General features: G+C 41.8%; 1 protein-coding gene across 1 annotated transcript in view; it reads right to left on the bottom strand.

Moving 5' to 3' along the window:
• Window positions 1-1,905: 1,905 nt before the first annotated feature.
• Window positions 1,906-18,638, bottom strand: part of LOC135477221 (uncharacterized) — a 70,913-nt gene continuing 54,180 nt past the window's right edge. Inside the window, exons 5-10 of the mRNA XM_064757384.1 lie at window positions 16,492-17,392; window positions 14,229-14,362; window positions 12,583-12,660; window positions 7,930-10,922; window positions 7,577-7,729; window positions 1,906-6,998 (exon numbers count right to left, since the gene is read on the bottom strand). Of these exons, the coding sequence (XP_064613454.1) occupies window positions 6,942-6,998; window positions 7,577-7,729; window positions 7,930-10,922; window positions 12,583-12,660; window positions 14,229-14,362; window positions 16,492-17,392 (4,316 nt within the window). The 3' untranslated portion in view covers window positions 1,906-6,941. The remainder of the gene's footprint in view (window positions 6,999-7,576; window positions 7,730-7,929; window positions 10,923-12,582; window positions 12,661-14,228; window positions 14,363-16,491; window positions 17,393-18,638) is intronic.

Consider the following 18,638-nt stretch of genomic DNA (forward strand, 5'->3'; position numbering starts at 1 on the left):
GAAGCAGAAGTTCGCTCCAATTCGTAGTGCTGGGTGCTATAGCTGTCCACGTGCTACTTACGTATTCCGCTACACACACCTGTTTTTTTTTACATCACTTAACTCGATCGTGTTGAAGTCGTGGGGTAACGTCCATAGCAATACGGATAATCCAAACGGCAATTAAAAATTGCAAATAGTCCTTTTTTCATTAAACGAACTCACAATGAAGCCTGGAATGCGCTCGGCACAAAATAGGGTGCAGCATAAAGGGTTTATTAGGCGACGCTAGCTCCTGAATTAATTACAGGTAAGGTAAACAGAGAGCTCTTCCTCAAAACTGATTTACTATGTGTACCCACGAAGCCAACTGGTGACAGTCAGAGAGTATTTCACAAAGTATAGCCCAGGAAAAGCCGCTGACATTTTCTCCGACCAAACTTTACCCAGCCATTGGTGGAATAGTTTTGTATGAGCGAGGGCGGACTAGCCAACAAAACAATGGCTAAGGTCACGTGACTTCATTTGCTCTCACAGATTCTCACATCAGGTAGATGAGATTTAGTCGGTATTACTGGCTCCAAATTTGTCTATTTATAGTATCTAAACAAATACCCATCACCAGGCTTTATAAGCCTTTACTTATCTGGCTTAAATTTTAATTTTCGTTTTTACTTCTTATATTTATATATACTCTCCCATACAGAAATAAGCAGATGGCCCACGGTGGTGACGTCAGATGCCGAGATGAACGTCCACCTGTGTGAACAGATGTCATCCCTTAATGAGCATGTGTTGCTTACTTTGTTCTCAGCACTAAGAAGTTAGAGCAAAGACACAGGACTGGTTGGCCCGGTGTCTGTATAATGTGACTGGGTGGGTGTCATGTGTGGTGTCTTCGGCATGACATTTCAGTGACGCCAGCACTTTGGCGGCATGGACTCGCCCTGCCACAAGAAAACACAGTATATATGTAGCCTACACACGCCTAATGACTTCTCGTCGTCATGAATGAAAAATTGTTAAGTACGACGTAAATCCAAGAAGTAAAGACGAGCACCTTATACATTCAGCAACTGCGGTGGCTAACTCATTTATTTATTCGATTGGTGTTTTACGCCGTACTCAAGAATATTTCACTTATACAACGGCGAACAGCACTATGGTGGGAGGAAACCGGGCTTAGCCCAGGGGAAACCCACAACCATTCGAAAGTTGCAAACAGACCTTCCCACGTAGGCCGGAGAGGAAGCTAGCATGAGCTGTACTTGAACTCACAGCGACCGCATTGGTGTGAGGCTCCTGGGTCATTGCGCCGCGCTGTCGGCAACGGAGGCTCTCTGATGGCTCATAGCGTTTTCTTTTGGAGTTAACCTTCGGTTTAACCTTAAGTATTCTTAAGTACGGCGTGAAAGTCTTAAAAGAAGCCGTCATAGATTTCTCTTTTCACTTTCTTTTTAAAAGAAGATAGACCTGATCGAAGTTATAGATTGGAATGATAATAGGTACACTTCGTTCCATTACAAACAATAACGATGAATGTTTGATAACAGTGCTAACCATATTTTCACACGCTCGAAGTAAATGGATAAAAGAGTTTTCCTTATTTTGACTCGAAGAAGAAAAACAACTCTTCTGTTAACATTGACTACACAACATTCGGACATGTGAAAGAATCATTTCCTGATGGCATTGTCTCACCACTTTGGTGTTGTACACAAGGTTTTGATCTGAAAGGAATAGTTTTTGTAGTTATTGTCAGCAAGTTAATTCTCGCAAAATTATCACCTGGAATTCTCCTTGTGTCCGATGGCCGCTGTCGTTGTTGTAAGCGAAGTATTCTTAAGTACGGCGTGAAATCCCAATGGAATAAATAAATAAATGAATAAATAAATAAGATACGACCACAGACCCCGCATTTGTTACGTAACGTTTTAGTCTTTAATAAATCGACATTTAGTACAAAATATAGAAATACCAAAAATACTGATGGAATGTATTGTTATGCATAAACTTAGATAATAGTTTTCAGTCACGTGCGTCAACGAAATCTAATATACATATCAATACTACATCAGAAATGAACACGAAATAAACCAACAAATCATACACAGTTTCATGGCAACGATAAATAGTCAAATATGCGTGTCAAAAAGTTACCAAATTTACAGAAAATATATGTTTTTAAGAGATATACGTGTATATATGTATATATACACCATTATCAACCGATAAGTAAATGCATGATGTAGTGCATGATTTTGAGCATTGATTGATGTAATGTACATCTATAATGATGAGGTCGTGCCATCTTTTGCCTCTTTACAGAACCAAGACTGAAACCCTGTGTTGAACAATGAATGGTGTTGACGATTTTGATAGATTTGAATAAAAAACATCACAGAATAACTCCTAGTCCAGGCTGTACACTTATTGATACAAGTTATCCATCGATATCGTTCTTGTTTTTCACGTATAACGTTCCAAGCTGACAATGTGAAGCACTTGGAACACAGAAACGTTTCCAACCAATATTTCTTGCGCTGCATTTGAAGTTCACATGTAATTTAAGAGACTTCAATCTTGGACAAAAAGCAAAGGGAGATAACCATACAGAAAGTGGATCCAATTGTACGTGAAGCACAACCCTTCGGCTGTGAAGTTCTACATAACAACTTTTACAAGAGAGTCAAACGGAAAAATAAGAGCTGACAGCTAACATTTTGCCAAAAATTTCAGCCATTGTTGACACCATTAAATACAAAGTCAATGCAAGATGATACATTCCATAAAAATACAACATACAACATTATAGTGGATTTCTATTCGAAGAAGCCTTTAAAATGCTTTTCATTGGTATATGAACTTACGTTCACTGTTTTTCCCCCTGTAAAATGTCATGCACGAATCCTACTGAGTGAAAGCCACAAGAACGACTACTTGCAGACCTACTAAATAACAAAACTATGCAGCAGAGAAAAATGCTTACAACGTTGTGCTAGGTGCAAATATTACTCCAGATGTACCCAGTTTCCAAACTGATATCTTTTGTCTTACAACACAGAACAGACTCAAGCTTGTGAATGGAAAAATACAAGTAGACTAATATTAATGCACACAAAAATTAACGCACTGGATATTTCCATTCAATCTCGACGCTTTTCTGCACCAGAATACTTCAACGTGCACAATTACAGTTTTATATTAAAACTAACCAACACTTACACAAATGCATAGCTTAAAGCATATATATCCCAATCGTTTGAGAGTCTAACGCCGTCCTCAACGAGTATCTCTCTTACTGTCCACTGTACCTGGAGATGATTATGTTGTCAGAGCGGTAGAGGAAACCGGAGTACTGGAATAAACCACCAACCTCGGAGTCTTTCTTGTCATAGTATGAACCAGTTACACAGTACCAGGCTGTGTGAAATGTTGTGTCTTAGATACAACAGTGGATTAGTAATAATATGTGCATAGAGAATAGGAGATTATAGGAGGTGTCCGTCATGCATGACGAGGTGTCTCACAAATTTCTTGACGCCATGTATGATACTATGTAAGGCACCATGTATCATACATTATTTGACATCGAAGATAGCACTATATATGACACACAAGATGACAACAGGTAAGACACCATGTATCACACATTGTCTGAATTCCAGGATAACGCCATGCATGACACCTAAAATGACGCCCAAGATGACAACAGGAAAGACACCATGTATCACACAATGTCTGACTTCCTGGATAACATCCTGCATGACGCCCAAGATGACAACAGGTAAGACACCATGTATCACACATTGTCTGACATCCAGGATAACGCCCTGCATGACACCCAAGATGACAACAGGTAAGACACCACGTATCACACAAAGTCTGACATCCTGGATAACGCCATGCATGACACCCAAAATGACAGCACGTAAGACACCATATATTACACAGTGACATCTAGGACGACACCATATTTGACACCATGTATGACATCGTGTAAAACACCATATATGACGCCGTGTACGACAATCCAGGATGACACTATGTACAACAAGAATGACATCATGTCTTGGCACGTATGAAACCCCGGATGACACCATAAATGACACTTAGTATGACAGCCAGGGTGACACATGTATGACAACACATTTGATACCATGTATGACACCAATACACACGTTCACAAAACGCAGGAATTAGTAGTTTTCCTAGCTGCATGGCTGCACAGTGTACTGAAAATGAACAGGTCATCTAAACTGAGCAGTATAGTACATATGCATTTACTATAGTGGGTGAAGTAATGTGAGAGAAGCAAATATATGAGACTCACACTGTGACGCTGCATCTCTTCTCACCTTTTTATCGATAACAAATCGAAAATAACGATAGGACATGTAAAAGCACCACAGGACAAACATCACACAGTTCCATTTCAAGGTTCTGCGAAACGTTTCACTGGCCAGGAAGTATGTTAAAAAATTTAAAAAAATTAATCTCAGTTATGGCAGCCACTGATCCACCCCGAGACTTCGGCGAGGTTTTTCGTGATTTCGCGAGACAGAGCGACTTGTCTCCGGTTCAATGTTCTGGAATGTCTTAAACATTTCGCGTTTTCTAGAATAATCCAAACGCATGATTAAGACTTAGATTTAATATCAGCTCAAATCACAAAGTACTTAAGTAATGAATTTGGTAATTTACGTTAAGTAATATACACTCAGAGCAACAACGGTGGGACATATCCCTCGTATCACTGTACTGTATAGATACGGTATGAAAAACTCCAAAACATTCAGTGCTCTTTGACATACCATGCTAACATTGAAATCATGATGAAATATGTTCAAGCACAGTTAGATACACAGGCGCAGTTCCCGAATTCACAACAACTTTGACAAGAAATTTCCGGTTTTAACATTAGCATATAATTCGGTGGTGCGTCACACCATTTCCTGGGTAGCTGGATTGTTCAATACAGCTACATATCTCCACAGCTTCTGTGGACATGTAACGGTTAAAACGTCAGAAATCTAACGAAATCTATCTTGACAAATGAGATCGCGAGAAAGGAAGAAAAACCGCGAGAAAGGAAGAAAAACCGCTTGAAATTACCGGAATTCTCGAGGAAGACGTCTTGGCTGCCATAACTTTCTCTCCACTTTACATAAAAATACACTACTGCCACAACAAATCTCAGTATTAAGAAACACCAAGCAAATGCAAACTAATACGTAATAATACCGTCATACCTTCATCAAATTCTCGTTGACATCAAATTGTAACTACTGACAGATACTGCGATAAACACTCAATATATAGCTATTCATTTGAAACAAGAAAAACCACAAACTAAATGAAGACATGCGGCAAAGACAAAAGCAAAAGTTAAAAGAGAAAAAAAAAAACGAAAATGCCATGTGGCGTAATTAAAAGCAAACAACCAATAGATAATGAATTTCAAGGGAGCCGGAAATTATATTATTAGTAATATATTCAAGATTAAAGCTAAAAATCAAATGATATCATATCTTGAGAGTATAATATCATTAATAAACTAATAATATTAAAAACAGATCATGATTTTAAAGCAGCGAAGCCAGGGGCCTATATACACATCTCACAAATCTATGCATACCATTTTCTTTATCCTTCTATCAGTTTGTAACCAAACCTGCCAGATTGATTTTAACTGGCTTTCTTTTTTACCTATCTATCCTTCAGCCTTGGTGTTGGGGCACATGTAATTTGCTTCTGTTTATTATTTATATTAACAGTTACAATGGAACATTAACTGATGTAAATTGAGAAGAGGGCGTATTTCACGGGTTACATTTCCCAACCATCACACTGTAATCGCTGCTCTGGTTTTACTTTCTTTGCGGTAAGCCTATTATTATATCATATTCTAACTCATATTTGCATAAATAACCTTGACTCCATTGGAATACAGTCCTGGTCTCAGCTGTTCCAAAGTATTGGCTAATACTGGGATGTAGGCAAATTTCATAATTACGATTTTAGCAGCCACTACAGCTGATGAAAGTATAAAAGTATAACAGTAACAGACTTAGGCCTATATACCGTTATGCAATTATATTTGGGCCATGTACAAAATTAAAGACTTGGTTTAAAGTTAAATCTGGTATTAATTCTTCAAACAATTTTGAACAACCTCAAACTTGTTTTTATTTTAATTATTCGCCACCATCTTTATCCACTGAGCTGCATGTAGGAATAACGCGACTTGGGATCTATATGTGTAAATGGTCGCCTCTTTTCTATTAGGTTCCACACATTCATCAGAATTCTGCAACTCTAAGTTCTTCATTCTTCAACCAAATCCAGAAGAAACGCAGTATTTTGAGTATACATGGGAATATTGCAGAAAAAAAAATTACTAAAATACTCAACATAAATAAAGAAAACTCAACAAAACAAACAAAACAGGTTTAAATTGTAACAACAAGAATTGAAGCTCTTCTTTCACGCAGCACTTTCCGCCCGGAAACTACCTAGAGGAGAAACAAAGTCACATACAATTTAGCACAGCTTTGATCTCACACATTGTTTATGTTAGCCACTGGCTCGATTGCTCTGTAAAGGACATCGTATACCTTGTTCAACGTTCCAGTATCAGCGACATTTTCATCCACTTGTGCTTACGGTGGCTGCTACAAATATTTTGGGAATATGCTCACGTAGCAGTTATGGATAATGCGGAACACCAACAAATCTGTACGGTGATTATTCCGAAGGGCTTTCATATTCGTGTTATCAAATTAACACTAACCCCTTTAGCACTAAATTGTGTTCGATTCGCTGTTAGCCTCCGGAGACAAAATTACCTCCCTTGGATTGTTCGACTGCCCGGCACTTCTTGGGGATAGTTTTCAGTATGTGGGTTACGGTAAAGGAATGAATTCCTCTCTGTTATCAATAGACAGATGGGAGGTAACTCGCTATCGGGTGCTGGTGCGTGGTTTACAGTGTTGTCCGTGCTCAAGCCACCCTTTGATCTGTAACAAACGATAAAAAAGAATGTTTGCTCAGACAAACGGGAAAGTGATGTTTTTGTTGTGGATATAAATTGCACGTTGTAACCTTAAGGTGACTTTTATAGCCTTCATGCCTTTCCTTACACATAGGCTGTTAATATGATCTTTAATAGGATTCTGTCAGTGGATTATGTACCCGTGATACCGGGTCCCTTTGTATTGTTTTATGTTATTGTCTGTTAAATGCGATGACAACATAGTATTTTGAATAATTCTAAACCGTTGGCATCTAATAAATGTAATTGATATCACTGTCTCTGTTTACATAATTCTGCTTAAGCTATGGTTCTAGGGGTCGTGTGATTAGCGACTATTAAAATATTTGTATTCCCTGAGTTAAAATAGCAAAAGGCCGAATCCCACTATTGTCGCTGCTCTCGTTTTACCCTCATACTGTAGTCATGCATATTTTACCCAATTCTGCGTTTTGATAGTTTCAGCTAGAGATACAGTATACAATGATAGAAATAAACAATGAAATATTGAGGTATATATAAATGAGTAGAATACATATTACCATTATCATATCAGAAGTTTACCTGACATTCCCTCGAACAGTAGCGAATAGATTCACATCTTGAACAGATCATGTTCGCCTTCCTGTTGCATTCCGCACAGTTGAAATCAGTCGACCTTGACCCTTGCCTCTTTTGGCCACTCTCGCCACCCTTTGGTTGTGACGGCACACGCCCCTGCATGGATAGCAAAAAAAGATATCAGATAGGATAGCGCACGATACACACGTGTGACCACATATTGTTATGTAACACTGCAAATGAAGCACCTTCTTTACTGGAAAAGTCCAAGTAGGTAGAACTCTAGGCGAAGTGAAAAGAAGATAAATCCATGAATAACAAATCTTTTCGACTTGGTTCAATCTAAAACGACTTACGTGTGTCCTGTTGGTGAACTGTTGATTAGTTGGCTGTCGATCAGCAAATGGATGGGCAGCAATCTGATGGGCAGAGCTCTGTGGAACGTGACTTTGGTGCACAGAAGTGTGGTGTCCCACAGAGAGATGTGTCATGGCTTGATGCATCGGATTCTCTTGAAGATGACCGTGGTTCACGGGACTCTGTCGAACGCTTCCCTGTTTTGAGGGGCTGTGACTGACAAGTCGTGGATGTTGTTGTTGCGGGCTCTGATTTGTAGGTCGGCCGCTGGCCTGTGGCTGAGGACCTCCAGACGCTGTGTGGATCCCTGATAGGTCCTTAATGTGGTGACTTGGCAAATAACCAGGGGGTCTGTCATCTAGATTATTCCTGCGGGGTAGCTCCACAAACTTCCCTACGACTTCAACGTTGTTCGAGGAAGGCATCCTCATATAACCAGCAGATGAATTAGGAACGGCAAACTGCTGGATGGGAACATTATGGTTCGGGTATCTCTGTGGATGATAGGAACCTTCAGGGCGATACGCATTCGGAGGCCTCATTGAGGGATTGTGAGCATCTTGCACTTTGAAAAATGTCTGGCCCTGCCCGATACCTCTTGGGTCAGGCATTTTCTGCCGAGGTGGCATGAAATGAGACATCCGAGGCCGCATTGGTGGACTGACGAGGGCTTGGACCAGCTGAGGAGGGTGGTGCCCAGCTGATGATACGGGTACTCCTCCTCGACCAGCCATAACAACCTCGGCAGAGGGCGGATGCGCATAATGTACGGGAGTCCCACGAGGATGTGTCAAGAACTGGCTATGCCCTGGAGTGAGCTCTTTTTGCCCCGGCGCCACAAATTGTGGTTTGTCCGAGAAGGGGTTTGTAGTATTCACAGAGGTTTGGTTGCCAGGGGGCATTGGTTTAGCGGGTCTGACTTGGGCTGAGTACGGCGGCATCGTGTAGATCATATTGCCAGAGGGCTGAGGCTTCCCTTGTGATGTTGCAGGGTGCGGCTTGCTCATGTGAGGCGCCATTAACCCGCTAGTGGTGCTTTGTGGATAGCATGAAGCCCCATCAGGGCGTCTGATTAAATTACCTGGATGAGACGTAGGTTGCCAAGGAACCATATGAGGCTGCAGTGAGTCGTGGTCGTGAAGTTTAGATCGTCTCTGCTTCTCAATTGTTGCAGCAAGTTCTCGTTGAACATTTTGCTCCTTCTCAGATGCCATTGTTGTCCTGTGCTGTAGTATCTGGGAGTTTTGCTGGACAGAGGTTGGCAAACCATGAGACCTAATTGGGGCTGTTTGAGAAAACTTCTCGCTGGGATAAGTCCCGAAATGTAAGCCTGGTGGAAGTGGTACCCTTCTAACTATGTTCTCCGGAGATTTGCGCAAGTCTACATACTCAAGCATGGTTCTTGTTTTTTCCGAATATCCCGAAGCCGCCGGGTTAAGCTGTTCCGAGCAACTGTGCTTTGTCGGAGAGGCTACGGGAAGTTTCATGTGGACTGCGTCCGTCAGTCCTTGCGGCGGTGGTCCACTGCAATAAAACTGAGGAGGTCGATCTTGCAACGTCCCAGCAGGTCGACTTGAATTCGGCTCGTTTATCTGAGAACCATGGGGTGAACCATGTGTTTGCTGAATGGTGCCAGACTTGATGGGTACACTGCTTAGGCCCTTCTCCTGGCCGGATATGTGTGTTACGTGAGGTCTTTGTGAACGTGCCATTCGGTCGTCAGGTTGAGCTGTGATAATTACCCCTGCTATTTCAAAGGGCTTTTGCGAATGAGCTGGGTGAGCTTTCAAACTTTGATCCGATGCTTTCAAATACTCTGGCACTTCGTGCGTCGAGGATTGTACATAGGGACAAGTGGAAATAGCAGACTTTGATGCCTGAATGGATGGAATATCCATCATTGTCCACACGGAATCAACGGAGGGTTTGGAGTGAGCTTGTGGTGGGTTGACCTGACCCGAAACAAGCCTGCGCTTGGCGGATAAATCTATTCCTGTGCTTGTCCTATGCCTTTTGCCTGATGGTCTTAACATACTGCTTTCAGATCTGGTGTTTTTAACACTATCCGAAGACACAGACGAAAAGGGATCACCCGAACTGTGGCGTAGTCTGTTAGACTCTGGAGTCTGAGGCGAGCAAGGTATGTTATAGGTATTATTGTTGTTCCTGTTGGCAGAGCAGAATGGGATTTCCGAGTATTCTGCAGGTGATGACATGAGTTCTCTGACCTGGAACACTTCCGTCCAGTCGGGATCATGATCCTGCTCTTCTGGCTGAAGTGACACGTTTCTACATTGGGAATCCGTGTTCCGCGAAACCCCTAGACGTTGTCTCATGTAATAAACCAACTCTTCTTTCTTTTGTTTCCGGAGAGACAGAATCTTTTTCAGTTCTTTCTCTGTCTCTTCAGCTTTCTTTTCCAGCCCTTTGAACTCCTTGATAAGCACTTGCAGCTCTGTTGAGGGCGGTGAGGAAGGACTATGTTCCTGAAATGAGGGTTCCGCAATACAATCTATCTCACCACCGTTCAAACTGCTTCTCTTTAGATGTCCAAAGTCAGTATGCGTGCTACCGGGTCCACTCAAAGCTGCAACTGAGTCTGCGCTCGACGACCTCAAAATCCCGGAATCTCTCGAATTTTCAACACGTCTCTCAGCCCACTTCTCCCGCGTAACCACGCCAGGCTCCTTCTGGGATTCGTTTGACGCACACTGTTCCAAGGGCGGCCACTTAGACGAGGCAACAGACAGAGGAACTAGAGCTGGAACAGGTGGCACTGGTCCCCTCCCTTGGCTCGGGTGCCCCTCGTTCAATGCACCTTGTGAACTGGGAGCTTGTGGAGTCGACAACGTTTGAATCAGCTCAGCACTGCAACGCATAGCATGTTTCACAGAAGAGACGAACTCCTCCGGGCTTGAATTAACCCCTTGTTTTACAAGAGGGAGGACTTTTAGTACAGGTGGACCGTTTTTCATTGTCTCGGCAAGTGGCACTGCAAGATAATGAAATGCAGCCAGTTACGTTATGCTAAATAATGAATCAGACCAGCAGAAAAAAAGCGGAAAGTAATGATTCAGATCATCTGCTTGTAGCATTCCCTTATTTTAAAATTAAGGTAATGCATTGTCGTAAGATTTGATTTGATGGGTGTTTTACGCCGTACGCAAGAATATTTCACTTATACGACGGCGGCCAGCATGGTGGGAGGAAACCGGGCAGAGCCCGGGGGAAACCAACCATCTGCAGGTTGCTGGCAGACCTTCCCGCATAGGGCCGAAGAGAAAGCCAGCATGAGCTGGACTTGAACTCACAGCGACCGTATGGGTGAGAGACTCCTGGGTCATTACGCTGCGCTAGCGCGCTAACCAACAGAGTCACGGAGGTCCCGACTGTCATAAGAAGAAACAGAATTAGTGAACTGACAATGGCATGCCAGTTCTTAGTCTATATTTTTTGTTCATATATATACGCATTTTTAGGCTTTACATTGAAGGGAAACGTACTACGAACAACATTTCAGCTGAGAATTCAGTGAGTGTGTAGCCATAGCAGATTACTCACAAAACGCCTCACTTACAGCAGGGGCTGAATTCGAACTTGCGATCGCACTGGACTTTGTGGGCAGACAACAGCGGAATGAACCATGAAGTGAGAGTATGAGTGACAGCTCCCACGGGGGCTTTGTTTGCTTTCTTTGATTCTTGTTTAACACCATGCGAAAGTATTTTCCACTAGGAAGGTGGCGACCATTTTCATGGGTGAAGGAAACCAGAGAGCTCGGGGTAAACCATCACCCTTTGGCAAGCTGCGGGCAAACTTTTTCACAGAGATGCTTACGCCATATTAATTGAAGACAAGTTGCAATTAACGTACGTTAGACTTTCTTTTACACTCATAAACCGTGACGGGGCGTCTACGATATCACGCGAATCTAGTTATATGATACCGTTAAAGACGTACAGCATAGAGAGTAAGACCAGAGCAGCGACGACAATCTGATAGCTAGAAAATGGTCACAAGCTACCGGTGAAATACTGCCTCTTGTCATTTTACCCCTGTCAGGGTTTTATTCCAACTGTTCATGTGAGTGCATAAATGGTAGCAATTTACATGCCCCCTGGCATAATGGCTCAAGCAGAATTAGGTAAAAAAAAATGCAGTGATAGTAACTGCAATTCATTAGACGTCACTGGTTTAGGAATTACTCTGACTTATGTGTTGTCATCACATTTACATACAATCACAATGGCTTGAGTTAAATCTAATCTTAACCTGTGACATTATCCCTGAACTTACAAAGATTTGAACTTAAGACAGTTTGTCAGATACCAGGTGAGATGCACTGGTGTCTCCTGAGTTATGTCCCATTCCTTCCTCATCCTTCTCAAAACAACTCAAGAAGGAAACTAAGATATTTATTTATTTGAAAGGTGTTTAACAAGATGCCCATCTTTACATTTGTCACGCCAGTCAAATGTAGAGCCAACAGTAAGGCTGGAGTACACCACTGACATTTGACAAGTATCTAACAAACCTGCTGACTTAAAGCCGCAGTAGATACTTCGGGAGCTGGAATCGAACTCGGGACCCCACAAGTCAAGGACCTGACAAGAGGACTTCGTCAGTAAATACGTTTCAACAAATCATAATACCTGATGCTTCCGTATTCTGTGATTGTATCTCACTGGGTATGTTAACAGGAAAGTTCTTCTCTGGTTGCCAAGTGCGATCTGCACAGGAGCATGCAGAAATGAGAAAACGGGGATATATTAGTCTACGATAAGAGTATTATCGTTACATGAAATAGACCTTGTAATAATAAACCATTGTTCCTTTTTCAGTCATAAGTTAATGATGTAATACACTGATGAACAAAAAAAAAAACTACACATGTTTAAGTCCATTATTTAAGTATCATCATTAAGTGCCTTAGCGCATGCGAATGCTGACTGGAATTCTCACATTAAAATATAATAAGCAAATAAATGGAATTAATATTGCACAGGAAAAGGCCTGTGTGATAAGGAAACGTTATCATTTCATTTAGCACGAAACCTCAGTGAGAACATGACTTAAATTTCCAGTGTGGTAAGGTGATCCTCTGTTGAGAACAAATACCACATACTGTAAGTACCACATACTTACCAAAAGGTCTCACAGAAGGCGTTAATGTTCGAATATATACAATGTTCAACGCCGTTAGTAAAAACCTAATCTTGCGGCATCTTTCATAATAACATAGACGGAGAGTCAGCGCCATCTTGCGGACAAGAGTGTGCTCTACTTCAAGGTTTATCAGGCGTATCACCGCCAGATGGCCACGTGTTCGTGAACAAAACACTACAGTGTTTTACAGCTGCTTTCTCATTCTTTATTATCACACTTTACTCGCTGACTAATGGCCTTTACAACACCTTCCCGCCTTCTTTTCTCAGAAGGAATGCGGAATATCGATTGTTGAGATTCACTATCTCTTATACTAAACTGATGAGATAGGTGAGAACTTCTTTAGTATGACATTAAACCAAACGCCTTACAGCGCATTTGCCGCTCTCTGCGCTCGGATAACCAACACAAATTTGACCTTTAGAGCCTGTACTACTCACGTTTAGTCTTGTTTAGACTTAGCCCTCTCATTGATGTCCCCGCGCGGGGCTATTTAATCAGCATGCAGCAATAAAATTGTTTCAGGTACTGAATAGAATCATGTTGGGCATACTTTAGAAAAAGAGAATGGGTGTGTACACGGTATTGTTAGAAAGATAGGTTAAGACAGAGCTTTTCTTAGTTCAAGATTTGTGTACAAATTTTGCCAGTGGTGGCAGTGTGTAAAACGACGTACAGAGCGCTGTGAAGTGAAATGTATTAAACAATATCCAACGCAATCAACCAATCCAGCATTCAGTCAGTCAAACCGATTGACGAATCTTCTACAATAGCCCTTTCACAGATTTTCAAACTTTGCTTTTGATTTAATCAAACATAAACTTTTTCACAATGTTCTTATAGATTTGATTTATTTATTTACTTGATTGGTGTTTTACACAGTACTCAAGAATATTTCAAATATATAACGAATGTGAGCATTATGGTCGAAGGAAACCGGACAGAGCCCGGTAGAAACCCACGACCATCCGCAGGTTGTTGGCAGACCTTCCCACGTACGGCCGGAGAGGAAGCCAGCATGAGCTGGACTTGAACTTACAGAGAGCTAGAGGCTCCTGGGTCATTATGCTGCACTAGCGTGCTAACCAACTGAGCCACAGAGGCCCCCTTTTTATATAGACAAAATAATCACCTAGAGGCTTTACACATAGATTCAAAGGCACTTGTGGATCGTCGGTATTGGGTATCTGCGCGCTTAGGCTTCTAGACTCTCCCTCCCTGCATAGCGGTGTTGATGTGTCACTGATGGTTAAGGCGCAATCCGATCTGAAACAAAAGTGGAGATTTCTGAAAATCTATTGATGTCAACAATAACATCAAGGCCAATGACTGACAGGTGCTTAATGCAATACTCAAGAACTATTCACTTATGTAAGTTCTATGAGTGGAAGGAAATCGGAGTGCCCTCAAGTGACTCATGCACGCCATATTGGTGGTATGCAAATGGTCTTCAACTAACGTAAGACTTGTTGATCGCTGATTATTGCCAGTGCCACTTGCGAACAATGAGAGAGAAAAAAAACCCAGACTTTTACAGCTGTACGGAGGTGGCGATGACAAATGCCCAAGTTTGTTTGTTTATTTATTTATTTGATTGGTGTTTTACGCTGTACAAATATTTCGCTTATAGGCCTACGACTGCAGCCCGCATTATGGTGGGAGGAAACCGGGCAGAGGTACTTGGAAACACGCAGCCACACGCTGACAGACCTTTTCACGTACGACCTGTCTGAAACTAGTAAGAGCCGGAACTCAGAGTGACCACATAACCTCAGAGTTATTTCGCCGCGCTGGCACGCTAATAACTCGGCCATGGAGACCCCTGGAAAATATAGTTTGGTTTACTAAGTGCACTCGCCAGTAAGGACTGAACTGTAAGGGAAGTAACAAATGATTAGGTGCGGCTTAACACATCAAATAAATCAATAATAATAAAGAAATAAAATAAATAAAGATTTGACCATCTAACTTGGCCTGGGAGCAGGCTCAAATACAAGAGCTTCACTTATTCCATTGCCCTGAGGTGCTTGCATTAACAGGGGCAAATGATATTCACCACACATGCATAGTTTTATCCCTAATTTAGAGTGAGTGAGTGAGTGAGTGCATGGGTTTAACGTCGTACTTAACAATTTTTCAATCATATGACGACTAAGGAGTCCTTAGAGTGCATGTAATGTGCCTCATTGCTACAGGACAGATTTTCACCGCTATTTTATCTAGCACTGCTTCACTGAGATGCCTCATCAAAGGCAAGTAAGCTGCCTCGCTAGAGACTAAATTAAACTATGTGTCCGATTAATGACCATTAAATAATGTTCATCATTTAGAATAAGTAGCAAGACTACCAAAGAGCTTGTCTGTATGAGAAACACGAATGCAAAACTTCAGCACAACGCATAAAGATCTGAAATCGTGAATTTGGTAATTTACGTTAATTAATATGTTCACAGAGCATTAGCGATGAAACATCTCCCTTGTGCCATTCTGCTTTATATGGATGTAGTACTTGTTTAAGATGCCAACCTTAACATTTTGTTTTACAGTGATTCTAACACACAATACACCAAGTCAGGAATTCAGTAATTTACTGTATTTAATATGCACACACCGAATCTACGAATATGCTCTACATATGTGTAAAACGCTGAGCTCAATACATGCTTAAGATACCACCCCTAACATTTTATTTAACACTGCTTTCTGTATATCATTGAACGCTGACGTCGACGCTCTGGGTACGACATAAGCCACAAAGCAGTAAATGCATTGGAAACTTTGGATTCTATATGGTGGCCTCTCCTGGCCATATTGGGACCGATGACATCACATCGGGTTTATGCTATTTAACACAGATATAGGCTGCAGATACAGATATTTTCCTAAGTGGACCTTGAAACGAATTATTTCAAGCAAAAATTATGGATCTGATTTATTTATTTGATTGCTGTTTTACGCCGTACTCAAGAATATTTCACTTACACGACGGCGGCCAGCATTATGGTAGGAGGAAACCGGGCACAGCTCGGGGGAAACCCACGACCATCCGCAGGGTGCTGCAAGATCTTCCCAATTGCAAAGAAATATGGATGTGATGTAACTAATAACCTCTTGGTCAGTAGAGACCACCGTAGAATCTGGTGTTTTAAAATCATTTTTGTCAGCTGTAAAAACTCTACACAAATAAAGGGAAATATTTTCATGAACAATGTCTAACTATATACTTCATTTCTGTGTTTCCTTTGCCTTAAAACAAAACGGTCATTTGATGTCGCGCCAAATCTAGTATAACGCTAATCTAAAAATTGAACCACAAGCACACTAATCTTCTACCTTTGGAAATGATAATAATGAAAAAAAAAGAAACTTCAAAAAAAGAAGAAAGAGTTACTTACAGTAATATGCCCTTGTCGGTTTGCAATGATTCCATTTCAGAATGTGTTTCCAAATGCGGGTTGGAGTTGGAGAGCATATCAACATTATCACTTCCGTCCGTCTTTTGTAGAGGTGCGGACACAGTAGGGTCATTGGTTGCGTCAGAATTTTCGGTCCCTGACTGATGTTCCGGCGCCTCATCATCCACCCTCTCTGTCACGGAAACCGAGCCAACATCTATTAAAGCAGCTGGTGTTCCACGTTGGGAGCCGGCAGAGATTTCTCCGTTCTGTCCCGTCAAGCGACCATCGGCGTCACTATTGGCTGTTTCACGGCACATGTCTCCCGGTGGGTCGTTTTGTTTATCCAGCTTTGCGTGGTGGATAATGCTTTCTATTGTGGCCGTAAACGGCACTTTTTCGCGTGATTCGGATACAAATTCCTCGCCGTTGACCTCATCATCCCGACTCCTGCCATTTTGCTCAACTGACCTTGACCTTTGGTCATCAGTAAGATTTCGGTTAACCTCAGCAGTGGTCTCCGGTTGCTGGCTTCCGTCGGTGTCTGGCATATCCAGGGCATTGCAGTTGGTCTGACTAGCTGAGCCGATAGGCGTAAGTGGTGGTGGACAGTCGTCAGTTTGTCTTAGCGTCGACTTGGCGTCGGTCAGGGAACTCGGTGACGGGGGCTTTGAAGTCGTAGGCACAGGTGAAGGCGAGGAATTTGTGTCCGATGACGTCTTTTGTCCCGCGGTGATGTTCTTAATTTTATTTTCTAGCCAATTGTGCCGTGGAAATTCCCGGGCCAATCGCGAAATATTGCCGTCCAAGGGGTCTTCCATGGCCTTCTTTGGAGGCTGTGGTGTTTTGGTCTGGGTACGGCGGCGTTTCGGGGGTAAAATCGTCGGCAGATCATCCGTATCTGAGGAAGACAAAAAGAAAGATCGATTAATTTTATACCACAACAGACAAAGTGACTGACAAAATAGCCGACTCCAATGTCATCTAGCTAGAACACCAACGGGACAAGTCATAGACTTCTACAGACGACCAGTGGACTAAAGGGCATGGAAAACCGACAGATTCATTGATTGGCAAATTATTTAACTGACACACTGGATCATTGGTGAATCGACCCACAAGGTCACATTGTGATTAGGGACTGATTCATTGTATGACCCATTGCTTAACCCATGTGCTGATTAACGTGACCTATTGGAAGGACGCGTAAGGTTACAGTAATCAATTTTAGATCGGATTCCATGTCTTCGGCATGATACTTCATTGACGGCTGCACTTTGGCGGCATAGACTCGCCCTCTCACAAGAATACACAATATATGTACACATACTTGTAGTTATTGACTCCTCGTCGTCATATAACAGAAAAATTGTTAAGTTCGTCATTAAACCCCAATCATACATACATACACACGTAGGAAAGATCGTCAGAATCTTGCCAAATTTCTGTGGATTACTACGCGCACTCCGGTTTCCTCTTTCCATCGTATTAGTGAAAAACTGTTGCATAGGGTGTTAAACAACAACGGAAGGAATGAATAAATCAATAAATCAATCAATCAATCAATCAATCAATAAACCATGTGTAAAAATATGCAAAATCGTCTGTGGGGAACACATAATGCTCATGAAATAATTTCGAAAAATAAAAAAACACCTGAAATATAAGACAAACAACAAAAAAGAAATACATATCAACAAAAAAAATAATAAAACCATAAACAGTGGTGTTCTTTACAATCACGTTGATCTCAAATATAATAGACGCTTTGAAAACTGATACGAGGGTACACTACACAATACTGTGAAAATCAAGCCGACCTATACAAAAGAAATATAACAGTTTAGAGCCAGCTAGAACAACGTTTCCACATCAGCGTTGTGGTGGAGGAGAAAAGGATGTGACAAATGATACCTGACTGCCTGGGATGCGAAATACAAGTATGCGATGTCATTATTCGTCACAGTTTGACTCAAATGAAACCTGGAGTGGACGATACCACGACGAATTCCCGATAAAAACGTTCAACACTAATCCTCAACAGATAAAACACTACATGAGTTTAGTTAAGTTCTTTGCAAATGCAGGGAGGTTACTCCACTTCCGTGTTTGTCGCGGAAAGACACAATGCTGCCGCACAGCTGAAG

Source organism: Liolophura sinensis, chromosome 10 (assembly GCF_032854445.1).
Source record: "Liolophura sinensis isolate JHLJ2023 chromosome 10, CUHK_Ljap_v2, whole genome shotgun sequence".
Lineage (NCBI taxonomy): Eukaryota > Metazoa > Mollusca > Polyplacophora > Chitonida > Chitonidae > Liolophura > Liolophura sinensis.